Genomic DNA, 26,958 nt, shown 5'->3' with positions numbered 1-26,958 from the left:
GGGTGTGGAATGAAGCAAGAGGGAGCTTGTGAGGTTCACTGTTGCTTTGTCTTGCACTATTCTCCATCTCACCAACTTGTCAGCTGGGGATTCTTTTGGAAGAGTTTTCTCAGTCATCCAGAAGAATGGTAGTCTGGTAGACAGGTTTATTAGTCTTTTGGTCACTTGCCTAGGAGGAGAAACGGACAGAACTCTTACCAATTTCATCCTGGCTCCAAAATACTTCAAATTGGTACATGTTGCAAAGGAATGGTGGCAAATGGCCACAACAGGAGGCACCCAAAGTATCCCATGGCATATGCAAAATGGTGTTAGATTAGGCAAAACGGCATTGACCCCTTCTCAAAGTAATAAAAATAGGGAGTGGCAGAAAATACCTGTTTCCCAGTTTAAATTGACTAGCCTTCTTTTCCTCCTCCTTTTTATGGACAGATATAAAAGTCTTTTGAAAGACTGTTGAACATGTCTTTCAAAAAAGGTACAGACACCTCCAGAAGACCAGATCAGAAGTTCATATAAGGAGCCCATGAAATGCCTAAATGGCATTATAGGAAGCGAGTCAGACTTTATATGGCTAGATGGCTTTGCAGAAAACAGATGTCCATTTTTTCCTGCACCCCAAGCCAAAATGAGGGGTAAGGTGAGGGGTGTTCCTGCAGCAGCCTCAACTAACCAAGAGGAACTTGATCAGTACCAGCCCCTGACTGTATCATCACAAAGATGACAAATGAGGTGTTGTAGATGATTCATAGGCCAACATTTTTGTTGGAAGGAGATGTAAAACACTGGAACAGCTAAGAACAAATTTAGATTGCTTCCACAGTGAGTTCGGGATGACATGAATGCACATCCTCAAAAACAATTAGTATGATGTCTCTAGCTCAATCAGCAAGTAATGTAAAAGATCCTTTTGTGACTGTAGTGGCATGGCTGAACCAGTCGGGTAAGAGGCTGGTGCTCTTAAATCTCCACTTCCAGAAGCTCTCTGGATCTGTCCAACTTGGCCCCACTTGAGGTACTAGCATGATGGTTCCTGCTGCTACCATCCATCTTCCAGGGAGTGCCTCACAAATGTGTGTGAGAGAAATAAGCCTTCACTACTTGTATTACCTTGCTGGCAATAAGAAGTTAAAGGGAAGTGTGGAAGGACGGGCTACCTGGGCACCTTGCAAGCACCTGTGCTCCTTCCTTCTCGTGCCTTTTCAGCCTTTCCCCAGCATCAGGACAGCTCAGCTGCCAACAACCCAGCAGTATGTGCAGATGCCCGGGTGGAGGGAAGAAGACAAGGCACGTTTCTTGCAGCTTTGTAGCTCAAGCGTCACGACAGACAAACAGAAGCGAAAACTCCAGCAGTGAAAGTCAAAGCCGTGCTGCAAAGGAGCCAACAGGAAAGGAGGTGGCAGTTGGGAAAATGGGGGATTTGAGGCATATCCCCACCCTCAGCCTCAGACTCACAGGAGGCAAATGCTCTTCTACCCCAGCAGAATGTCGGTGCTTTTCCCCCAGCAGGAGTGGACATTCCACAGAGGAAGAGTGAAGAATCCCAGTGGGAAAGCAAACATGCTGAAAAGGGGCAAGAACTTCATTTGCTGGCCACTGAAGGCTACAAGAGAGCAGAAAAGGCAAAAGAAACCCAAAGAGAGAGAGAGAGAGAGAGATGGGCTGTAAGGTAAACTCTGTAAGACCTTTAGAGAGTAGCAACAAGAACATATAGAGACTAGAACCAAAGGAATACAGAATTTCACACCAAAGAAATAGAGTGGTTAGCGATAGAGAAATATATTGCAGAGATATGGAAAAGAGTAATATGATATATGAAAGAGGACTTTAAAGGATAGTGTAGATATAGAGGCTACAGAAAATAGAGAAAGCAATAGAATATAGGATTAGCACTAAGAATATTGATCTAGGAGTAGGACAACTAGATAAGGACAATAGGGATAAGGCATATATACAGATAGAATGCTAGCAGTAATACATTTGTTTATATAACAGTTGAAGACATTCATAATTTACAATTCTGTTTTGTAAGACGTCCTTGTATAAAAAGTCACTGTAAGGGGATGCAAAATAAACCAATTGTCCCAATTTCTAATGCTTTTGTGTCTGTATTGAGTCTGGGTCATTCTGATTGGTTGTAGTTTCAAAAGAACCTGTGATAGGAAGGGAATTAAATAATTCTTATAATGGAGTTTCCTTGGTTTGTATGTAAGGGTACATGACTAGAAGTTTCTTCTCCCTTTTGGGAAATAACTTAATCTCACAAGTGGTAAACAAAATCAAACTTTTTTTTTAAAGGTATATTATATATTTTTTTAACTTTAAATACTCAAAATACAAACCGTCTATGTTGAAGAAAGTAGATATAGCATTTGTAAAACAAAAAAAAAAGAACATTAAACTGCCAATGTATTGCTCCAAATAGACAAGATTGTGTTGGTCTACTATAAATAGTATTTCTCCATTCCATCATCATCATCATCATCTTCATCATCACAAGAACTTAGAGAATGAAATATAGAACATGCCTGATATATGATTCCAGTCTGTGATAAAACACAAACATTTTTTTTAAACAGAAATATAAAGCATATTGGACATAAGCACGCAGAGCAAAAGAAATTAGAATTTAATGCAGCTCTTGCTTAAATCACTTACATATTTCTTTCTTCATTTCTTAGATAAGTTGTAAAATGAATCCCAGTAAAAAGTCCTCTGCTGCATTCCTCCAGCCTCTTGGAGTAATTTCAGCTATTTATCAGAGCTGTTGGAGTGATGGTACAGCCCACTCCTTTTTCTAGCTCAAACGCAAAAACTTCTCGCTCTGTTTCCCCGGAGTTCTCTTTCTTCTTTTAAAAGAACAAATAATTTTTTCTCTACAAGAAGAAGAAGCTGAGGGAAATCTCCTGAGAATCTGTGCTAAAGCCTAAGTGTTAAAGCCCATGCCTGAGAAAAGGTGTGTATTCAAACTCAAATGCTGACTAGCATTTAGACTAGAGGGGGGCTTCAGTACTGTGAATGCAGGCTGGCTATTGACCCCAATGGCATACTCTGTTTTCTCCTGTTTTACAGAATGCATAAGGCAAGAACAAATATGAATGGATAGATAGATAAATACGGAAGAATTACAAATGGAAGGCAATATATGCCAGGACACCATCTCTAAAAGACGGTCTTATACATGCCTTATTTAAATTTAAAGCTCCTTATCAAAAAAATCATCAAAAAGGGTAATCCTTTCTGTCTTAGTTCTCACTAAAGCAGGTCTCCGATAAGGTTTCCTAAAGTTGTCACTGTCATCTTTCCAGTTATTGGAGTCATTGCTTGAAGCATCTGAAGATGATTCTGCTGTCGCTTGTTGCTTCAACAGCCATGTCTCCACTTTGTCCCTCTGGTCCAGATGGGATTTAGGTGACCCACGCTCTTTAAGAAATTCTCTATGCCACAAATCTCCTAATAAAACAAGCAAAGGAGGCTCCACTATTGTACAAACACAAGAAGAACTATGATGCATTAGCAACCTTGGATCTATGCCATTTTGTCTAGCTTAGCCCCAACCTAGCACCTCAGATACCATAATCCATAGATAGCATTGGCCATACTGGTCAGGGATTATGAGAGTTAGGGTCCAAATTCTCTGAAGGAGATCAGGTTGGCCCCACAGCATTCCTGCAAATAAATAAAATGCTAGAGGTTGGTGCTTTGGTTTGGATTACATCAGTCAAATTTTTTTTATTATAAAATATTTTAACAGATTAGGGGAGCAGGAACCCTAGGAGACACATAGGAGTTCCACTGTCACATTTGAGGTCTGAAATCACATTGCCTACCTTTAATATACTGCACTTGCATATAATGCACTTTGGCTTCCCCCCAAGGTGACAGTCTTCAGAGTCAAAATGGCAAGATTTTCCTTCAATGTATGAGTGGCTATTTTAGTCTTTTGTGACAAAATTAGCCAAGATTAATTTGTTAGCCTTTGAAGTATCACAAAATTCATTCTTGGCTTCTTTTGTGGAACGAGCACAACAGGAGAAAAGGCAGATTTCCATTTCCACTTAGGAAGAGCCAATGGAAGAAAATTTTCTACAATCAAGTGATCATCCCAAGGTGTATCTCCGGAAATGATTACTATACAGTTAGTGGGACAAACTAATCTGGAGCACGTGCCTATGACCAATTCTTAGGCATTTTTTGACCTGAGTATTCTATGCTAACATTTTGTCACAGATAGAAATGAATTGATTCTTTGTTGTTACCATTCAGAAATGGAATATGGCATCTGGAATGGAGATGCTTCATTCCTAGGATTTCTAAAACCTCTGGCATGGTACAAATTTTACAACATCCCTGATCCTGTACCATACAAGTGGCTCAGGACTTTATGTCATCTGAAACATACTGGAAGCCAATCAGCATACAATCTGTAAGCCCGCTGCAATCTAGAAACAATGCTTCCACGGCTGTATCCTTAGAATTATTTCATCCCAGTTAAAAATGTATATTTCCTCTTCTGATTATATTTGTAGAGGAACTCTCCAGCACCTCTTGTTTTGACATCCCCTTGCATCATTTGATGAGCCAGTTAGGTTACCAGAATCAATATCCTCATTTCAGAGTTGGATGATGTCATATTTAAGTATATTGGCCTGTATCTCTGGCATGCGGTGCAAGAAGATGACAAGGAAACTGCAGCAAATCTTAGATGGATTTATGAGTTCTGAGAAGGAAACTATGAAACAGAGATGGTGCTGATGTAGAGATTAAAAGGTTAGGAGTCACCTTAACCATGTAGCAGCATTAGCATTTGCCTGAAAATTGGTTGTCTTGATGGTACTTACCACAGCTTCTGTTGAATATTTGGTCATGCTCAGTACAGTGTAGCTCTTCATCATCAGAGCTTCGAGTTCCCTGCATATGCTCAAAAGTGCCCAGCAAATGAAGATCCCTTAGTTTTGGCTTATTAAGCCTAGCCTCCTGTTGCAGACGCCTCTTCAGTTCTGCCTGAATTGATAAATAATTCCTTATGAGTTGCAGATACACCACGGTCTCAAAACCGGCTTAACGGATATTCCTCTCTCTGAAAGAAACTGGTTTTCAAAAATGCCATCAGAATTTTTATCACCCTAAAAAAAAAATCCTAGAGTTCTGAGGATTCTTGGTGAAAAATCATTACCAGTAGCTTATTTTTTAAAAAATGAAAGAGGTTTGCATTGTTGATATACTCCAAAATATCTTAAAGTAAGTAAAAGTACTAAATTGCAGTTATTCATATAATTTCTTTAAGAAATAAATAAAAGTCGATGGAGAAATACAGTTTTAACAGATATGCACATTTAATTGCTACACAAATGAATAAGCTTCATATGATTAACGTAATAACATAAGTTTAATATGGTTCCAGCTCTATGACTAAACAGATCAAATAACTATTGCTATACATGCCCCAATAGTATAAATTTCTACAATGTGCACCCCAATAACTTGCTATCCAATGGACGCCCTCAATTTACTTGATCATCCACTTTTCTCCTTAAATACTCCAATGGTATTGCACCAGTAAAAGTACCTCAGGTTTACCTCTTTTGTTATTTCAAGCATCTTCATCTTGAGTAAATATTGCCTTCTTCCAGTGGGGTGCTTAGCAGCTAGCCCTCCTCTCTCTAGTTCCTTCCAGGTTAAGCAGAGGGTTAAAAGACATCACACAAAAAAATTATGAAACAAAGCCAGGGTTGCATCACTCTTCTGAGAACAGTTGTCTAGTTCATAAAAGGATCCTTGTAAACTAAGGGATCTGGGCTACCAAAATCCTGACAACCGCCAGATGACAGAACTCTGGTATCATCTGGATTTTGGTAGCCCAAATCTGATCACCTAATTGCCAATGACACTGTAACAGTCTTCACTTGTTTTCTTTTAGGCTACTTAAAATCACAGAATCTTTACCAACAGATGTAAACATAGATCATTTGGGGAAGATGCAGAGAAGGACTTGTGTTACATCAAACTGAAATTTAGCAAGCAAGCTTTTGCAGTGGAATAAAAAAGCATCCATAGGCAAGGTCAAGAAAGTCAAGATGGCAACCAAGCCACATCCTCTTTTATGTGCACCACATGTACAATACACAGAAAAAGGGACAGGACTTCAACTGTGCCATTGTGGCCACCATCTTGACTTTTTTGACCCCCACCCATAGACACCTAGAATGGAATACAGGAAGTGAACAAAAGGCAGTCAAAGAGTTCAGACATTTTTCTAGCCTGGTTGCCCCAATACAACGTCCTCTTCAATTTATATGGCCAACACATCTGGATTTTCAATCCCTCACATTTGGAGGATAGTAAATTGGGGATAAGTACTCAAATCAATTTCACTCCAGACTTCCTGTAACCTGACTCTCTCTAGCTGCCAATAGAGGCGAATATGTGTAGCTCAGGGTTGAACTGTGGAGTCCTTGGGGTTCTCTGAGCTAATTTGACGGAAATTCCCATGATCCCTGAGCATTAGCCACATGGCCGAACTGATAGAAATTGTAAACTTAAACACCAGAAAGGGCCCAGGATGGAGTAAGTTGCTTTAGAAGCAAAGTAGCAGAGCATGAAAGCAAGTTGACAACATGTTTGCAAACTAACAACATGGAAATACTTCCACAGTTGTATTGTTTAGAAATTATAGAAGTTGAATACCAGTTCATCCAGATGTTGGGAACAATATGCTCCATTGACGAAGCAGTTATACTTTCTTAATGTGACAGCCCTGCAGGCTAATTAGCTCCATTCTCCAGTAAGGAGGTGTCACCACTAGCAACTGATAGCAATTTTTAGAGTCATTCAATTGTAGTTCAAAAATAACTGTAGTAAAGGCAGGCTTTAAATTACTTCAGCAATGGTTGGGTGATGCTATAGGTCACTAATGGGTAAATGGCCTGTGTATCAAGCATGAATTAAAAAAAAAAACAAGCAACAAACCGAACATGTTCAGTTTAGCAGAAAACGTAATCATATTGGTCCCTACCAACCTAAATGAGATCACAAAACTGTTTTTCTTTGTATGGTGGAGGAAGAGGCAGAAGAAGGAGCAGACGGAAGAGGAGTCATGCCTAACATTTTTAGAAGGGCGCTGAATTCCAAACTCATCTGTCTTTATTTCATAAATCAATTCTTGTATCCCCAATTTTCTCTGAATATTTACCTTTTCCTTCCGTGTCACGGTCCCACCTGGCAGATTCAAGTATTTGTCTGCAGGGCTGTTTTCTGCCAGAATAAATGGCTCCAATTTCTGCAAAGCCAAGAGAAGAGTAGAACAGCACTCTGGAATTCCTAGAGGAGTGACCCAAGCTAATGTGATGCCCGTGACCGAGGCCAGCATCTGTTTGCATGCTTCTGCCACCATGCCAGCTGCCCGTTCATGCAGTAGATGCCAGTGGCTTGTTCAGAACCCCCTTCAGAGGATGGATGAGCAGAGCAGAGTAGGATGAGTCTGTTTAAATATCCCCTTGGGGAGCAGATTTGCAATCCATGAGATTTCCATACATTTCTAAATCTGGGGGGCAGAAAGAGGTTGTACTTTTTCCCCCTAATATGTACGTGGTGGCCTCAGAACCTTTGAAGACTTGAAAACTCTTTCTTCATACTTCCTGGGACGACCACGCTGCTTTTCAGCATGCCCGATGCTGATGCAAGTGTGCTGTTTTGTTGTTGTTTTAAAATTTACTTATATTTATGTATTTATTACAGGTGCATTGATGCTGCTTTGATCAAAACAATCTAAAGAGAGAGGAGATGCCTTCAGGGTCTCATTCAGGGTGTCCATGGGGGTGGTGTCAAAAAAGTCAAGACAGTGTCTACAACCATGTGATCAAAGCTCTACCCCTTTTTACATGGCCTGATCTCATATATTTCAGAAATTAAATACCGTCCTCAACATAAATTCTTTCCAGGAAAGTCTCATGAGTAATAACTGGACTTCATTCCCAAGGGCATTCACCTCCGTAGGTGTTCCCAGAAGGTTCCGTGGGGGAATTCTTTTTAATCTTGGGAGCAGTTATAACAATTTGTGACACCTTTACAAGGTTTCACAAGTAGTGGTGTCCACAGAATGGGGGTGGGAGTGGGGAGAGACCCCTTTTCTATATGCATCATGATATCTCATGGACACTTAAGAGGGGCAGAGCTTGTAACAAGAAATTGCAATGATGTTTTGGCAGTCTGACACAGGAATTTTCAGTGTTTCTGCCATCAGACAAGGCACTGACCAGGTATGACCTAGAGTAGATTATTTAAAGCTCTTCTCACGTAGTTTGGTATTCAGTGCCAGTTAGCCTGGTATGGACTATCTGGCCAGGCAGCCATTTCTCTTTGTGGGTCTATTTTTCCAGTAACCTTTTGAAGGACTGCATGTTCAACCTATATTTATTTACCCAGACAAATTGCAAGGTGTTATACGGAAGAAAAACTATGTTCTTGTGGATGAAAATGTGTCTTTCACATTCTATTCTACACAGGGGATAAATCCTACAGATTTAAGGACATGCAGTAAATAAGAAAAATCAAAAGAAATGTTACAGCACACTTATAAGCACATTGACTCCAAAATATATCCCACAGTATTCAGTGGGATTCTTCTCAATGGACAAGCTTCTGCCTTTTGCATTTTTAAGAATCATTACTAATCAAGGTACAGTCACTAGGTGGCAGCCAGTAACACTATAAAGCTAAACATTTCTTTAAACTCTGCAAATGCTGTTAATGTGCAAAAGGGAGGAGGCACAGAGGTCACAATCTTCTCAGCTGACAGACGGCATCATGCAATTATGCACAACTGATGGTACCAAAATGCAAAAATAACTGTTTAATTTAAAAGAAAAACAAAATGGCTAAAAAAATTGTAAGATTTCATGCAAGAACATAGAGATCTTGCAAGCTTTTTGGCCACCTGCACAGATCCTGTCCAAGTTCCCATTGCAATATCTGATGAAGACACACAGAGACAAAAAAACATGAGGCCTCGTGCGGTGGGCTGAAGACAGCATTTAAAGGACTCCTCAAATCTTCACTGATATTTCTCGTTTTATGCTCTACCATAAGATGACCAGGTCTTCTGCATGACACAGGATAGTTCTCTTGTTTAAATACTGTTCAGTCCAAGCCCACTTTATAGATTAGTTTAAAGAATTGTTGGTTTATTTATTTAGGCTTTGTTTTTTCCCTTGTGTAAACTATTTGGGGCTTATCTGGGAGGAAGAAGCTGAGCAATATAGACATGAAGTGAAATGAATAAAGTACGAGATCAGTGAATCCTCTGGATAAAAATTACAGACCTGGATAGAACATAGCATCCTTAAGAATGCAACACAGATCTTGATCTCATCAGAGAAGACTTCTTCACTCCAGCTTCTAAGTGCCAATGTGGATTTACACACTGGGACACCTTTCACTGGTGCATCTGAAGGTATGTTTCCTCTCTCCTTTTTGACCAATTTGCTAGCTTCCATTCAGAGCCTTCGTATTTTGCCAGAGGTTCAGAATGGAAGGTTCCTCAGGAAACACCTCTTGCCATTTCCTTTAATCTTACTGTTTGCTGAAGCTTTCAAACCTTGCAAAACTAGGCCACGCAAAAAGAATCAACAAGCTAGCAAGATGCATCTAGCAGGATCTCATAAAGAATTCTCAACAAGAAAAGAGTGCTGGAGGGGATGGATGAAGAGTGAAGAGGGAGGGAGGCCTTCAAAGAGATCTTAGCAAATTGAAGAACACTAACAAGAATTCCTTGGGGAATGGATGTTTCTCACTGGAATTTTCTGATATGGCTTGAAGAGACAAGATGTTGGCAATTTAAATTCAGCCTCAGCATGTAACAGAAGGAAGTCCATATCAGTATCACTGATATTGATGTTTGAATATGCTCCATCTCGAAAATATCCATCAAATCTGCATTCATAATTATATACAACTTACCCTCACATAGGAGTATCTATACTTGATTAGTCTTTTTGCATGCAACTTTCCCAAGTGTAGTTTAATTTTGGTATATCTTCCACCCATTGAACTGGGGCCTCCCAGGTTAAGGAAGGCTGGTTTCTGGATCAGAAGAACCTCAAGAGGCTACTGAAGAGTCTTCCAGGAGGTATCTTACCTGAAGCCTTCGAGGTGGATGTTGCTTGATGATGCTTGCCTCTCCTCCTCCTCCTCCTCCTCCTCCTCCTCCTCCTCCTCCTCCTCCTCGTGTGTGGTCTAACAGATTTGGCCTGGGCACTTGAAGGAAAGGAAGCATTTTAAAAATCTGAGCTGATTATGCAAAATTGGTCATCTCTTTATTATGATTATTTGATGTTTTTGAAATGGGGAATGAATGGGGAACCCAGCTCACATTTTTACCTTTCCTTTAGATTTTATTGATAGAAACAAGGAATGGTTGGAAGGAATTACATCCTTCTTGTCACTCCAAAATTCAAGGGCCCCTTTTGTGACTGCGCAAAGCAGAGGTTCATGACAGACACTGTCCAGGACACTCACAAAACTGGCGCTTCAGCAGAATTAGTGCAAGAAAACGGCTGCAAAAGAATTACAAACTGCGTTCTGCAGGAAATAACTTTTCCATTGTACACAACAGAATCCATTTTTTATCTTTTTCATCAAACCCAGATGTTTGTGCAAGTGCTTGGGCTGTTATAAAACAATTCAGGATCTGTTGCTAAATGCCCGGAACTCATTTGTATTCTCTGCAGTCTTCCAACTTGTGTCTCCACTTGAAGTGGAGGTACATTTCCTTTCATCTTTAGAAGAGAGCAATCTGCTGCTAGATTATCCAGAAAGGGGGGGGGGATCCAGAGAGAGTCACATTATTATGATCTTTGGGAAAAAAGGTTTATCTTCTCATGGTATAGGTATGAAATGGATAATAGAGACAAGACTATTACATAAACACTCAGAAAATATAACTGCTGGATCTGTCAGATGCCTTGAATACTTTCTAGGGTAGAAAGGCAAGTTAGAAATCACATCACATTAATCAATCAATCAATCAATCAATCAATCAAGATTCTGTTTGCAGTCTGATCCAGAAGCCAGTTGGACCAGAGCTCCAACTGGTGCAGCCTTTTGTTTTCACAACAGCCAAGCAGAAGGTAAATTAACAAACAAGGCCTACGATGGCCCAGTTCCTTGTTTTTTTTTAGTTTCTCCTCTTAAGAATTGGTCTTTCCCCTTGAAAAGGAAGTTCCAATATTCAAACCTCTTGTTAAACTCTGAGCCCTGGGAATCTTTACTCAGCGCCTTATTTCAAGAGGATCTTAAGTCCTTATTCCAGAGCAGTGATCAGTGATGGGGCAATGTGTCCACAAACACCTTCTTTAGTGCTCGACAGGCTTCTTGGTCCATCTGACCTTTTTTTGCTGGCTGGGGATTTCTGGGAGTTGAAGTCCACATATCTTAAAGTTGTCAAATTGGAAAAACACTGGTTAAGTCATCTTAACCGGTTTTTAACCGGTCTCTTAATTCTTTTCCTAAAAACTGTATTCCAAATGTCTGAATTTGCCTTGCTGTGTCGTATCTAAGGGACCCATTCTTGCTTGGTTAAACTTTTATTATGAATATCTGCTGTCAGTTTTGATATTGCTGCATATGCTCCCATTTTGGCTTCAATAATTTTTGAAAGGGACATGCTGCCTGTGATGTCTCTTTATGTTTTTCCTTTGCAGCCAAATGTGTTTGTTTGTCAGCAATTAAATATTAATAGCAATACCACTCAACATGGAAAAGCCATAACATGTAGTAATGATGGCAAAATTCAACTCCAAAGATTTTCTTTTTCCTTTTTAAAACACTTTTATGGTATATTGTTAATAATGATAATATTTTAATTGTAAAAATTAAAATTAAATTTAATAATGAAGTTATTACCTTTGAGTATTTTTTCATTTGTGAGTTTCATAAAGGGGAAACACTCTAAATTAAAGAAAACAAAGAAGAAAGTGGCTAGTCCTCATGTTTGTTAAAATAAGACTATGTTTAAAAGGCATATGTGCAACGTCAGGTAAACTCTGCTAACAGCCAAATGGGTTGGTGAATAAGAACAGGAAATAAAATTATTTGGCCTGTATTTGTATGCAAACATACCTCCCAATGTATGTGAACCTGTTTCAAGAATTTAAACATTTACAACCATAGAAATGGGCATAGAAATGGAATATTAGGGAAAAGTAACCACTAGAAAAAGATTGGACGATATATGTGATCCTGTGTTTACTATTTATTTACAAACATTATTATGCCATCTATTTTCACAATTCTAGGTTGCATACAAATGTCTGTGCATGTGAGGGAGTGGCACTCATGGAACAGTGAGCAGAAGTGGACAGTAGCCCTGAGAACAGACAGTGGCAAAGTGGAAAGCTAAAGATAGAAGACACCTTGTGTGCAAGTCACTTCCTCTGTGCACTGGAAGTGGGTTGCACATCTGCAGCCTAGGAGAGAAAAGTCATGTATAGGCGCTGGTTCTGCAGAAAGTATCTACAGGGCATAGAATTGATAATTGCACGGAGACAAATAAAAGCACAACTGAATGGCAGTTCCTCATCCCTTCAGAGATGGAGATTTCAGTGCTCAGAATTTCTTGGCAAGCATGTGAATTCTAGGAGTCAAAGTTCATACATCTAGAGCAGTGTTTCTCAACCTTGGCCACTTGAAGATGAGTGGACTTCAACTCCCAGAATTCCCCAGCCAGCATGGCTGGCTGGGGAATTCTGGGAGTTGAAGTCCACTCATCTTAAAGTTACTAAGGTTGAGAAACACTTGTGAGAAAAATATATCTTTGGGTGAATCTTTGGGTGAAAAGACACGTTTTTAGAGGCCTCAGGTGAATGGGATTGCCTTAATAAGATTGAAACATAAAGGCATGTGGAAGCATCCTTGAAGCTGATGTGAACCAGGCCGGTTGTAAACTCCTTATCACAAACATCCCCATAGCAACCTAGGCATCTGCCCTGAGGGAGGATGCCTTCTTCTTGGCATTTGGCACCTTGAACTAATTTGTTTCTTCTCCTCTGTGACACTATTGTTTTACTAGCAGTTAACAGATAACAGAGGGGCAGAGAGTAACTTGAGAATTATTGCTTATTTAGGTATGCCTGCATCATCATATGAATATGTATGCGTATATGTTCTTTTTCCTTTCCCCTTTTTGAAGAACTGTATAAATATCAGAGAATCCATTTTGCCTGTAGGGGAGTGCCTCCCACTAACTTCTGGTGGGGTCCCCCTCCAGTACGTACTGCTCAATAAACACTGCAGTGAAGCCTTGATTATTCTGCATTTGTGTCCTGCGTTTTGATTCCACACACTGGTCTAGAGGGTACCTCAGTTAGAGAATACTGATTGTCCAGCCAAGAGATGAGAACATATATGTGATAGAATAGTTCAGATAATCAGGGTCAAGTAAACACTGGAAAAGAACAGACCCACCTGAAGTTTGCTGGTACCGGTGTGCCATTCTCATGGAAGAGAAACCATCTCATAATGGGTTTCCATCCCTGCATGACTTATAAATCTCAATCTCTTTGCAAAGAGCCCTTATTACACTTGCATTTGGTTGCATTCAGATATGGTTTGAAAACATATCTATGAACGCTACGTGGAATGATGAAGTGTAAGAAGTGATGGTGCAATCCAGCCACTTCAAACATTTTAAGTTCTAGTTACAATTCCAAAAGTATAACGTCACATTTTAGATAACGGGGAAGGGGTGGGGGAAGAAAAGACCAAAGAAGGCCTTGAAGTCAGTGGAACTTTTTAAAAACGTACATCACATCCTGTTTTAAAAAGATAAAAGGAAAGTTTAGGGTTACCTGTGGGATATCTTCCATACCACATCTCTCGCAAAGGTGGAAGTTGCCTTTCCAAAACTGGGTTTCTCCCTGGTGGGGAGACAAATGAGCTCGGCGGGGTCTGGAAGGAATATACTGTCACGCTGCCAGGCTGTTTGGGTTCTCGTTCTTTGCTTGGCATGGGGGTCACTTTGGTGACCTTCCTACGAGCCTTGGAGGAATTCAGGCCCATCTTCCTGAGTTTGGCTGAGCTGTTTTCCACCAGAAGAGAAAGAAGAAAGAAAGATGAAGCCCAATCTTGGAGTTATTAAACACACACACACACACACACACACACACACACACACAGAGTGATAGAGTCCATCCCCAGCCTCAAAAATAACAAAATGCAGTCCTCAGAAAGAGATAGTGCTGAGAAAGACCAACCTCAAAGCCGGAGAACATTTTGTTATGCAGGCATCAGTTCTGAAGGTCTGTCCTTTAAATCAGGGAAAGTACAAAGCACAGAACCAAGTTCAAGATATCTCCTTAGGAAGACAAGGGCATCAGAAGAGGAGAAAACAGCTTTGGTATTCTTTCCTGTGGATTTCTTTAGTAGCTTTTTGAGCTGAATCTGGATTCCCAACATATCCTAACATAGTCTTCCAGTGGCATTTTTCTTTCCGAACATACACACATGCATATGTGCGCATGTGCACAAACACACATTTATCAAGAGCCAAAGGCCACCAGTTGCCATGGGAATGCCGTTATAAACTTTTCCCATCACCACACTTGGTGAATCCAGTTAAACATTGACCTGGTCTGGGAGCTTCCTCAAAGGAAAGAATGAGTTTCTGGCTTACCTAACCTGAATATTAAATTAGCCCCAGGTTCTCTGAGAGTTCAGTGTAAAAAATCACAGAACAGGAATTTGAGAACATTCCCTTCTTTCTTTTCACCAAGGCATAGTTAATCCCAAACAGCCTGATACAGTGGTTGCTTCTACCATGACCCTTCTATCTTGGAGTGCCATGTTTGGTTTACATGCTTTAAAAATGAGAAATCCAAATAGTACATACATAGATAGTGACTGTAGAAACAGGCTTTCTTGAGTAAGACCTTGAGTAAGGTCTTACTCAAAAGGAGAGTTGCTTTATAGATGCTCTAGTGAATAGGATTTGGGTTTTTCAAGAGTTTTGTCTCAGATTCTAGTAGCCAGAACTAAAAATGTCAGGGTCTCTTCTGCTACATGGACTTCTTTCTAAATTGCTGGACCTCTTCCCCTTGATGGTCTGGTTTCAGATGTTTGCCTTGGATCCTTATACTGCTTGATGGTTCACTTCTCATTGACTCCTGGAGTGACTTATGGACATGCTTACAACTAATAGGGAATATTTGGCTCTTGATCTAGCTTACTTTTGTCTGACAGTTTCTGATGCTTTGTAAACCCTACACAGGAAATATACATGATTCCACTATTGCCGTTTCAGCCACTCAGAAACTCTGGCAGGTGGGTCATGGCACTGCTACCTTAAAAGAGGTGTCTTTGACAGATTCAGGGCTGTAATTCCCATAACACATGGTTCTAATAGCACCCATTATTGGACTCAAAATGGTGTAACTTTAAGCGTACATTTTTGCCCTGGGTTCCAGTAGGTGATTCTTTTGATTCTAGTGAAACTAAAAAGCAAATCCTATGGGCTAGAAACCTGTCTAGGAGGATGCACTCCAGCTGAAGAACATCTGAAGCCCCTTGCTGTTTGAAGCCAAAGTCCACTAGTCCTGCATCTTGTGCCAGCTTTCCAGCAAGTATTAAATGATCTGCAAAGTTTGTTAAGCCTCATAGAGACTTGATGTACTTATTTTATTCTCAAAACATGAAAAATCACACAGCTGAAAATCAGTGGTTGCCACTGAATTTAACTGGTAAAATCTGGGTTTGCTCTGGGGGCTACAAAAATAGGGTTGTGGACCATATGCGACCCCAAAGTTACCAAACTTTGATGTTGGCTAAAATCAAATCGAAGTAGCCCTTTAAAACCTCCAAGTGTACAATCTTTCAAAAACCGTGAGCCAAAACATAATTCTTTGCTGTCTTCAGGGGCTAAACAAAAAAATAAAACTGGTAGTACACCCCAAACTTTGCATTAGATCATGAATAGGCACTCTTTTTCATTTGGGGACATCTTTTGAATTATGAGCACATGTGATGGGTGCATTCACAGAGTACCTGCCTTGATGGGCTGGTTCTTCACAAAGCACCTATTTACTAAGTGATGAATGAGTTCCAGATCGCTATTAATGCAGGGAATCCTTGTGAGGTCCAAAGGCATTCTTGAAAAAGAAGAGATACTAAAGTCTGATGCATAGTTTTACATATGCCAGCTTTCTGTTTAAGTTCTTTTTTAGGCTTAAGGAATCTTTTCAAAAGTCAGATTACACAGAGAGCGTGGTGGGCACCAAGGGAGTTATATTGGATAGGGCCTGGCTCTGAACTAGACAAATGATCACTTCTGGTCTCAGGATGCTTTCTGTGTTCCATCAGCCCCAGTCCCCATCATAAACCTGCACTGGATCTATTGTTTCTCCGGCACTTTTGCTACTCCCCCATAGTTCCAGTGCTGTTGGTTAGGGAGGGCCAGGAGTGATCACTTTAGCCCTTCTGCAAAGGGCAGTAATGAACAGCATCACTCTGACTGACTTTTCCCAATACAGGTTACTCACCCACATGAAAACTCTCTTCATGCTTCATAGACTTTATGATTATACTGCAAAACAGTGACTCTGTGGATAACTCTCCGTTCCCAGCTGAGTGGAGATTATTGCTTGTGAGTGGAGGCAGACAAGGGGTCTTCCTGGAGGTGGGAAAAGAGGGCCTGAAAAGACTATGGGGATGCTGTGTGTGGAGACTGTCTTAGAAGGAAGGTATAAGACCCCTAGCATGCTGGGCCCCAAAATGGACTGTTTCTACCATAAGATCAAGAGCTTTCAGCATGCTTTTAAGCAGTGTGTATGAGCTTAAAACACCCAGCTTTACATGGTTGTTTTGAAGGGTTTCATTGTGAAGGACTAAGTATTTTCTCTCAGATGTGTTTGACATAAAAGCAATGCCTGTTCTTTTTCTGCATGATTGTTCATAAAAGATTGTTCTCTTTACAGCCTGAAATCTGATTCTGGAAGTTAGTTTTTTCCAACTAACAAATTTTATTAAAAGTCATAAACTTTTATGACTCATAATAGCTTATGCGTTTTAATAAAATTTGTTAGTCAGAAAATAATAGGCTAACATGGCTCTCCTCCTACAACGCAGCAAACCAATTAACTGCTTAATATTGATAATCCAAGGCTGAAAGTTCAATCCTATGTCTGTTTTGAATTATGTCCTGCAGGATTTTGTAGGGTTGACTTCAAAGTGAGTATCGCATCAAGTCAGGAACCCTGATCCTACAGCCAATGCTGTACGTACATCCTTCCCTCTGCCCTTGCCATTTAAATGCTGAAATCCTTTCATTCACCTCTTGAACAACATTAAGCCAGAGCCTGTTTAATCATGGCTTGCTGAATGACCACATTTAGCTAGGTTTACGTACAACATAAGCCATAATTATACCATAATGGTTGGGACACACAACACACTACACCATATACTAGCAAACCACATCATGGCTTTGCAGACTGTGTAAATACAGCCACTGTAGTGATCAGTGTTGGGTTGGAAGCAAGAGGATTTAGGACTCAGGTCCAAACCCTCCCTCAGCCATGCAACGCCCTGATCAGCATTAGCTGCTCATCCCGTGGCAGCAAACACTAACTCATCAGAGATAATAATCAAGTTGTTTCAACTATCAAAAATAAACTTAAATGTGCAATTATTTATTATAGGAAGGTTTAAAAAGTGGCAACTGGAAAGTGATCCAGGACAGGAGACAACCTTGAATTTCAGCAGTTGGTTGCCTGATGGGGATGAGGACATAAGGCACTGAATCTATTTGCAGGATTCCAGTTTTCCTTACCTGCCATAGCCTCCCCTGGAGGACCAGGCCATGGAGTTGCACACCCAGCACCCTTGCGCATTTCCTAATCTCTATGCTGTGATCAAATAATGATGTATAGATGGTTGGTTTTGCAAGCTATTGAGACTGTTTCCTTCAGCGTTCATATCAGGTGTTAAGGATGCTGCTGTAGCAGCTATACATAATGTGTCATGATAAGAGACTGATGAAATAGCTCTGATGTAAATCTTGTGGTTTGGAGATTAGAAGGCACCTTGTGAGGCATCTTAGACTTCACTGGGTCTTTCCTTTTAAGCTCAACCTCATCAATAGCGTGCTCTAAGAGAAGATTCATTTCAACAACAATAAATGGTTGCACGTTCATTCCTGTGCAAGAGAGTTGCTCTTGCGATGGCTTATTTCCTGCGTTTTCAGAAATGCATTAAGTTCTGGGATAGTTCTCAAGCTTGCATTATTCGCGACACGTTTTGTTTTGTTTTCAGAGGGAGGCTGATCGTCCCTTACGTGCTGAAGAATGTAATCTGGCAGCTGCTTCATTTGTCAAACTGCATTTTCCTTTTCTCTTCTTCCTATTCTTAGAGCCCAGAGGCAGTTTTGTCTGACAAAAAATTAAGTTAGCAGATTTCTGCACTTCTAGATGATTGAGTTTTGCCTGCATAAGAGAAGCTGTCTGGTTTTTTCCTCACGTATGGGGCAAATCAGTCTCGGTCTGAGCTTAGCCTGGTAAGACTGCAGGAACTGGCTCCAGCAATAACCTGGAGCTTTCCTGGAGATGCTGGCAGGGTCTCCCGGGGTGTATAAAATGCCGCAGGGATGGACAAACCCTGGCTTCCAGAATGCATCTTATCCCAACTCCATTTTTGTGGTTTCTCCAGCACCTAAGAAATTGCAACACACGTCAACAGCAAACCATTGAGGAACAAGGTCTGATTTCCCACTGTTTGGGGAGAAGACAAAGAAATGTGCCCCCTTTTTTAGGTTTAATGCAGCTGCAAAAAGAAAGAAATTAAAACAAAACAGTATTTGCTACTTGCCCCCAAATGCTAACACTCCCTTTTTGCAATTTCAGCCTTGCCATCAGCACAGCAACCCCCCAAATGAATACACACGAAGGTCTTCTGCCTGCCATCAGATTGCCTGGTATCATGTGCACAGACGGTGCCACAGGTGGCTCGGTATTCCTTTATTACCCAGGCTCCGTTCTCTACCACTGCATTTATCAATAGGTTTGGTGCTGGAAACATATTGAATATTTCTCAGTTAAAAATGGGAGATTTAAAGAAACAGAAATATTCTATGAAACAAGTAAGAGTGCGGACCCTGTTGCAAGGTTTTTGTTGCTGTTGTTCTGAAAGTCTGAAATTATCTATAATGTAAAGCAGGGTTTCTGAACCTTAGCAGCTTTAAGAGGTGTGGACTTCAACTCCCAGAATTCTCAAGTCAGCAGGCTGGCAGGGGAACTCTGGGAGTTGAAGTCCACACCTCTTAAAGTTGCTAAGGTTCAGAAACCCTGAAGTAAAGACTCCAAAATGTAAGCTTTCCAAGCTATACCAAATTTCCACTACTGAGATTAGTTTATTTTATTTGTGCAAGGAGCTCAAGATATATACATAGCAGTCCCTCCTCCATTTCCCCCCCAAAACAGTAATCCTGTGAGGCAAGTTGAATTGGGAGCGACTGTCCCAAAGTCACCCAGTGACTTTCCACAGCTGAGGCTGAATTAGTACCTTGGAATAATTGAGAATGTTTCATGCAACCTGTCATTAAGGGGCTATGCATAGTTATTTCCTTCTCCTTTGTCCAGGTGGTCTTCCACCCAACAGTTGTGCAACTTTGAACCTCTTCTGACAGTGGTCCAAATGAGATGTGAAATTATTTGTATCAATGCAATTAATGTGCATGTTTGTAATTCTATAAATAGGAATCCTGGGGATGAAGCACTGGACCATGGAAGGTCTGGAAGGGAAGTAACCCCCCCCCCCAAAAATCTAACAGTTGAAGGATTATGGTGTCTGGAGCTGGCAACAGGCCATGAGAACAGGATTCTAAGAGTGAAGCAGTGCACATTGATTATAAACCGAATATGGGGTGGCAGTTTGATGGGGCAGCAAAAATGGCAGATGCAATTTTAGGCTGCATCAACTCAGTTTCCAAACCACAGTGACAGTTTATTCTACCTTGGTTAAACCCTGCCTTCAGTACTGTGGTCAGTTCTGGATATTATGCCTTAAGAAGGGTTCAGACAAACTGGAATAGATTTGGAGAAGAGCAATGAGGATGAACAGGGGATTGGAAACCAAGTGGAGATGGAAGGAATTAGGTATTTTAACCTTGAAAAATGATAACTAAGGGGGCATAGATGGCACACTTCAAGTATCTGCTACACAGAAGGAAGCCATGACCATTTTTTTAAATCATTCCAGAACAGAGGATATGGAATAATAGTCTTAAGTTACAAGAAGGCAAACTCCAGTTAAATAAAGGAAATGCTTTCAAGCAGTTAAGAGCAATTTGACAGTAGAACCGATTATTAAAAGACATGGTGGAGTCTCCTGTATTGGATGTGTTCAAGCAGAGGCTCCATAGCCATTGGTCATGCTTTAATTTGGATTCCTGCACAGAGCAGTGAGTCAGACTCAATATCTAAATGGCCCTTTCAATTCCATGTTTCTAGAATTATTTACAGATCTAAAGATCACCAGGTTCATTTTGATGTTTTTATTTCAAAATACCATCACCCAGCCTGTAAAGCTTAGTTAACAAGATTATTGCCATTTCACTCTATGTTGTGCACAATACTTTATCCAAGCTTAGTGGCTTAAGAGTGTGACATCCAAAGTTGAAAGAACTGTCATGCTGAGTTTCTTGGAACTGGAAACCAAGGTCACAAGTCCTGGTTTCCAGAACTCAAAATTGCAGCAACTTCATTTTGGATGACATGATAACCTAGAAAGCATGATACAAGCCATATGCTGGGGTGTGTGTGTGTGTGTGTGTGTGTGTGTGTGAGAGAGAGAGAGAGAGAGAGAGAGAGAGAGAGAGAGAGAGAAATTGAAGTGTCTAAAACTGACCTTCATAGCTTGGTTAGTCACACAAACACCTGCTACTAACCATGATGACAAAACAAATGTGTATGTTGGTCACAAGGCTTCCTTATGATATCCCAACACACATTTTGTTACTTGACCCTTCTTGCAGACACCTATGGCTAGTAATGGAACAAAGCTGGAGTGTTTAAGGTTGTTGCAGAATTAAGCAGCCAGGACAGGAAAAGGAGAGATTTGTATCATGTAACAAAATTGAAATCACAATTTTGTTCTTTCTCAGAGCAGCTTTTCCCAACTTTACACCCTCTAGATCTGCTGTGATTGCAACTTCCAAAAGAGCTGGAGGGTAATAGGCTGAAGAAACCTGCTATGGTGTTTGCACACACTACACACAACTCAGCACATGATATACCAGAGGGGATTTTCATACTCAGTGACTGAATCACCTGTGAATGAACATAACAAAGCTGCTATCAGCCATCAAAATCTATATACCTAATTCTTATATTGAGTTATGGCTTTGATTTAAAGACATTTTCTCCTGTGAATCCTCTTATAAAGTACAAAAAATATTTTGTTTTGTTTTGATTTTTTTTAAAAAAGGAATTTATTGTAGTTATTTTCACCTACTCCTGGATAAGTGTACAAATGTAAACCATTTACATACCAATGTGTTAAGCGCTAAATTTATAATCCATCCCTGGTTTTAACATTATCACTGTCCTTTTTAGTATACAGGTGGGTGAGAAAAATTTATTAAATCATATTCACAGAATATACATGGTCGTGCAATCAAGAAGTCACCAGCTCTAAGCCAGTGGTATAGACACTGTTCCATTAGCTCTACTCCTGCTCCTGAAGTGAATGCTGGAATCAGTAATGTCTTCAGCATGCTCTTCACTTTTCTTCTCTTTTAAGCTGTTGATGAATCTCAGTGTAATTTCATCCCATTCCTCAGGAAGAAGCATTAGCAGAAAACCAAGGCAGATAAAGATGGTGGCTCCCAATCTGACGACACTAAAAATCACCTCACGTTTGAGGAGATCAACAGCTGCGGTGAGAAGAAATTAAAAGAAGCTGAGTCAAAACATCCCTCCTCCATTTGTCAACCCATTTATATGGGGGTGGGAGACAAAAGGGGTGACCATTTTAATAATTTTTCAGGGTGTGGGGTCAAAAGTGAACCTGTTTCCAACCAAGTTGTGTTATTTTTGGATGGCGGCCACCATTTTTGTTGGCCACCATCTATCAGAGGAATGACAGATTGCATGGCTATCCTCCCTGAGAGTAAGTTTCCCCAAGAGTTGGAATTCAGCAGAAGAATCTGTGACTGACTTGGGGGTCCCTAATTCAGCTTTGTTAAATCAGCCCTTCTCACTCTCTCACACTGAATCTGCAGTACAGAACACATTGGTACCGCCAATTTTGTTCACCTGAAATCTCAGCAATGACAGAACACAATATGGCAGGATGGAATATTCAGTGTCCTGGCTGTACTTATTAGACTTAGGATAAAAGTCTGCCTGTCTCACAGAAATCTGCTCTTCCCACCAGCTGATTTGGGGTGACCACTGTGGAAACTTCACAGACATTCTGACTTCTTGGTCATCCAGCCGCTGAAGATCAGGAAACAGCTAAATAGCTGCACAGGCTATGAAAATCAGTTTTGCTGAGGAACAGGGAAAATACATCTCAGCCAGGGCCTAAGGTGAAGAGAGGCAGTTACATCTTCCAAGAACTTTTAGAGGCTAATGGGCCATGGAATCAAAGTCAAAGAAGCAAAGAGCCAGATGAGTTTTATATGGTGCTTGGGAGTAATTAGTCAAAGCTTGGTTTCGGTTTCCACTAGAATTTCAACATATGCTGAAGAGGTGTATATCCACTCAAATTCACTCTCAGCAACTCTCACAACTTTTTCTGCTTGTCCTGATTAATCTAGATTCCTTTTGCACTAGGATGGTATCCCCTCTGTTTGTCATTCCTTGGAAACTTTTTATGAAGAACTTAGTATTTCCTCTGAAGAAGTGCTGGAGATCTCTTCAAGTGATACAGAAGAAAGTAATGATGCATTTATCTACATACATTTTTTAAAAAAAATATTGCAATCCATAGTTTGTACCTGCATTGCCAGGAACACTGAGTACTGTCCCAATAGATATTAAGATTGGATATGTAAGCACAACACCAACATTCACCAAAATGTTGAAAGCTATGAAAGAAAAAATGAAAGGAGAAAGTGAAGAAGGCTCTTTCATAATAACTAGAGGTTGAGATTAATTCATTTAAATTCCAGTAAACATACCCAAACCATCTCTTTCTTGTAATACCCGGCATTTGATCTTCAGAAGTAATATATATACATATGAGGGAGGGAAAGAAAAATGAGAATTGTGAAAGCAAAAGTGAAAGATCACTAAGTCACAGCAGGTAGCAGCACCTAGACTATCTTCACTTGAAAAAAGCGAATCTAGATAATATTTGGGTGGAAGATCTTCAGGAAATCCAGATCACTAGACTTGACTGGGAAGTTTAAAAACACAGCAGGCAGCAATGGCAAACTATTTCAGTATTGTTGCCACGAAAACAAAAAACTAGAATTGAGTTTTTACTATTATTACTTAATGTTCATTAACAGAGCTGGGCTGCATTGATCAGATCTATGTATATTGGCCTCCGTTTCATCCATAAGAAATTATATTAAATGTTCTAATGATTGCTAGTTCAGTTGTTTCAATGAAATTGGTCTTTATAATTCCTTCCTTCAAGAATGGCCACTTAGCGATCAATGACAGAATAACGTAGAGGGGTGAAATATCTTCCCACTTGTTTTGGGATATTTCTATCATGAAACAGGGAACTAGAATCTGAAGATGTGCATAAAACAAGGAAAACACTTTGTTCCAAACCCAGAATAAACCATTCTGTTCCGGAAGTTCTGTTAAACTGTTACTATTCAGCCATGAGTTAGCAGAACTAAAACCCAGACTACTTTGCTTATTCCAGGTTTGGGCTTGACACAAAAGCAAACGTAGGACAAGGCTGATCCCTGGTGCCTCTTTGCTCCCATTCTCTCAGCACATTCCCACGCAATATGTTCCAGCTCTCTGGTTCCCAGTACCTCTTCTCAGCTGCTGCTACTGCCGGTGTTCCAGCACCATCGTTTTTCTTTCCCTCAGTTACCATCTTTCACAATGTCTCAGGGTAGCATATCCCACAGGCTCACCTGTCCTTCTCTTCCCAGCATCTTTCTTTAATATTCTTCTAATACCCAGCTCAATGTTTGGAACATTTTTCTTGCTCGATCAACAACGATACATTTGAATTCTTTAAGAAACTCTGAATTAGGTAATACTAATGAATTTGTAACTTCTAATGAGTAAAGAAGAGACGTTTTAGTACTAAACTTTCCTCCTCCAAAATCCTCTCCTATTTGAAAAGAAACCCAGAAATGTGATGTAGTTGCATTTAATGAAAAGGCTAGATTTTCTTATAAACTGGCAGAGAGTAAACCAAAATCATCCAAGCATTCTGCTGTATATAAAGTTGAAAGAAGCAATGGAATACTGAAGCATTTGCTCAGATACCTACCCAGCCAGAGACCTGCAATTCCACACAAAAAGCCCCACGGCACAGCTGAAAAAGGTGACCAGTATTCCACTTTTGTAAAGTATAAAATGATGGGAGTGATTGAAAGAAAAATCAAGTTGAAGAAGCCAAGGGTAGAGATGAAGTGTGCAGCTTCACCAAAGTTGGCACTTCCAAGAAACATCTTAAACAAAACCTAAAAAGAAGAAAGGAGAACAATTGAGAACATCATGAAGTATATGCAGAAGTGCTCTCAGCACGAATGGAAACTACACAGCAGGGATCTATTGCTGGGGAGTCCAGGTTCAGCTATCCACCTTTGCCAGGACCTTCTATTTAGCTTTTGTCTGGCTGGACTTATAAAGACTGATCTTCAGATTCATCTTTGGCCCTGCACTTTCTCAGTCATTTCAACAATGATGAGTCACTGGATCTTAAGAGTTTAAGAAAAGGGCTTTCTCTTGCCCGGTGGGAAGCCTCAAAGGAAAACCACATGTCACAAGGTATTTATCAAAATCTTTCTTCAGCAGAGGAAAAAAACAAAAGGAATGACACCTGAATGGGTCAGGTAGTAAGATCCCATGTTGCAAAACAAGCTTCTCAAGACACCTGAATTTTCTGTAAGAAAAATGTAGAATCTGTTCCATTCAATTCTCAGGATTCGTAACAGAAATATCCAATGGTACTACATGAAACTCATTAATCTCATGTCAGTTTTTTATGCATGTGTGTGTGTATGTGTTTAACTATGCCATACTGAAGTCTGGGGCTAACAGACCACTTGCCTGAATCAAAGACAAGCCCTTTATCAACAATTCAATTACTTTTAACATCTCCAACCTGGTACCAAAGACCTTGGGAACTTGGAGTTACTGGAGTTGTAGTCCAATCCACCTTGAAGACCCAACAAGGGGAGGGGTCTGCTAAAAAAATATGGGACATGCAGGTAGCAATGCCAAAACAATGTTTTCTCTAAGCACCTCAACTTGAAGTGAGTTGTTCTCATCATAACTGGTCACTGGGGTAATTAAATGTTTAGTATATCAATTAAATGTGCTTATATATAGCTCTTAGTTTGAGCCTCAGGGATGGCAATGGCCAAGAGCATCTCTTATGCACTCTATTATGTTGGCTATGAGCCTACTGAAGCTTGACCAACAAATGCTGCTGTGTTATTTATATTGACATCCTTCTATCTCCAAGAGGGCTGAAGGTTCCATTTTGGGTGTTATCTTTACTGATGTAGATCACTCTGAGCTGTGTGAAAAAGTGGCATATATGCAGTCAATTCATCAGAAGAGCAGGATTTTGGCAACTATCATTTATAGCTTGCTAATCTCAACGATTGCTTACTGCAGAGTGCTTTTCATGAGCTGCCTCTGAAGAGCCTTCTGAATCTTCAAATGGTATAAGATTGTGGCAGGAGTTAGAACAGGAAATTATTGACAGCCACACTCAAAACTGAATTAACAACCTGTTCTCTTTCACATAGAATTCAGAATTAATTCATATCAACTGCTAAATCTAAATCTATGCAATAATCAAACATCCAAGTTATTCACTGGATACCTGTAAGAGATACTCTTCTAGTGGAGACCTGTTAAGTCCCCTCTACAGAAAATATTTTACATTTTTATCGACGTTTAGATATTACTGCTGCTTAAATATATTTGTGATTCCTATGTTGATGTAGTCATTGTTTCATATAGTTGTTTTTAATGAATTGATTGGATATGCAGCCATTTTTTATTTGCCATTTTAAAATCAATGGTAAATCAATTAGTATACTCTAGTAGAAGAGCAGTATGGAAATTATGTGTCATTATTGTTGTTACTATTAATAATTAATTAATAACCTTGTTTCTTAAAGCAAGGGAAACATAATCTGACCACCCTCCATCCTGAATCATAGCTCCCAGAAACCCTAATTGCCACGTTAGCTGGGTTAGCTGGAGTTAATGGAAGTTGTAGTTCAAAACATCTTAAAGGCACCAGTTTGGACCCAGTGCCAGGGGCCAGAGAAGGTGGAGCTATGATGTAAAACAGTTGGGACTATATCATGGATTTTCATTGGGGAGGGGCATTTTTTTCCTTTTTTTTAAAGAGGGCAATTTTAGAGTTTACAGTACAGTATAGTTTTCGTGTGTTCCCTGCCTTGAAATGGCAGGCAACTATAATATCAGTTTTTGACAGTTGCACCCTGAAATCAGATGAGTTTCTGAGGAGCGCAGGGATGGGGCTGAGCTCCTACAGGCTGAGTAACCCACCTTTATTTTAGAAAAAAGAGTTCTGATTTATTCTAAAAAGTAATTGAAGAGATTAGCAGGACATAGGATCAGTAGGAAATCCCAAGATCTCCTGGGGAATCACAGCAGAATGACAGAGACATCACTCCTGAAAACTTCCCCCTTTCATTGAAAACATCATCCTTGGCTTTCAACATTTTCTTCTGCTTGTGTGTCATAGTCATTCTCAAAGAGTGTCAATAAAATGGTGGCACATAAAATA

The 26,958-nt window shown here is 40.1% G+C and overlaps 2 protein-coding genes across 5 annotated transcripts in view; both read right to left on the bottom strand.

Annotated features, from left to right (window-relative positions):
• Positions 1 to 572: 572 nt before the first annotated feature.
• CCDC198 (coiled-coil domain containing 198) lies at positions 573 to 14,500 on the bottom strand. Of its 2 annotated transcripts, none has more exons than XM_015891552.3 (7): positions 14,250 to 14,500; positions 13,845 to 14,074; positions 10,136 to 10,254; positions 7,193 to 7,279; positions 5,581 to 5,670; positions 4,842 to 5,004; positions 573 to 3,453 (listed from the first exon to the last, which is right to left on the bottom strand). In XM_015891552.3, the coding sequence occupies exons 2-7, from the start codon at positions 14,053 to 14,055 to the stop codon at positions 3,197 to 3,199; spliced, it is 927 nt and encodes a 308-aa protein (XP_015747038.2). In that variant the 5' UTR covers positions 14,056 to 14,074; positions 14,250 to 14,500; the 3' UTR covers positions 573 to 3,196. The 2 variants fall into 2 exon arrangements, with proteins under 2 accessions (XP_015747038.2, XP_088005817.1); XM_088149691.1 differs by lacking the exon at positions 573 to 3,453 and adding an exon at positions 3,462 to 3,669.
• A 6,069-nt stretch (positions 14,501 to 20,569) lies between these two features.
• Positions 20,570 to 26,958, bottom strand: part of SLC35F4 (solute carrier family 35 member F4) — a 146,093-nt gene continuing 139,704 nt past the window's right edge. For all 3 annotated transcript variants that reach the window (XM_088149689.1, XM_088149690.1, XM_007422932.4), the window contains 3 exons: positions 24,454 to 24,646; positions 22,985 to 23,074; positions 20,570 to 21,916 (listed from right to left, as the gene is read on the bottom strand). In XM_088149689.1, coding sequence (XP_088005815.1) covers positions 21,675 to 21,916; positions 22,985 to 23,074; positions 24,454 to 24,646 — 525 coding nt within the window. In that variant the 3' untranslated portion in view covers positions 20,570 to 21,674. The remainder of the gene's footprint in view (positions 21,917 to 22,984; positions 23,075 to 24,453; positions 24,647 to 26,958) is intronic.

This window comes from Python bivittatus, unplaced genomic scaffold (assembly GCF_059951505.1).
Source record: "Python bivittatus isolate LINGU-HERP-01145 unplaced genomic scaffold, Pbiv_v1 ctg000580_np1212, whole genome shotgun sequence".
In the NCBI taxonomy this organism is placed as follows: Eukaryota; Metazoa; Chordata; class Lepidosauria; order Squamata; family Pythonidae; genus Python; species Python bivittatus.
Note: the sequence above shows the minus strand (reverse complement) of the source record. Positions and strands in the feature narration are given on the sequence as shown.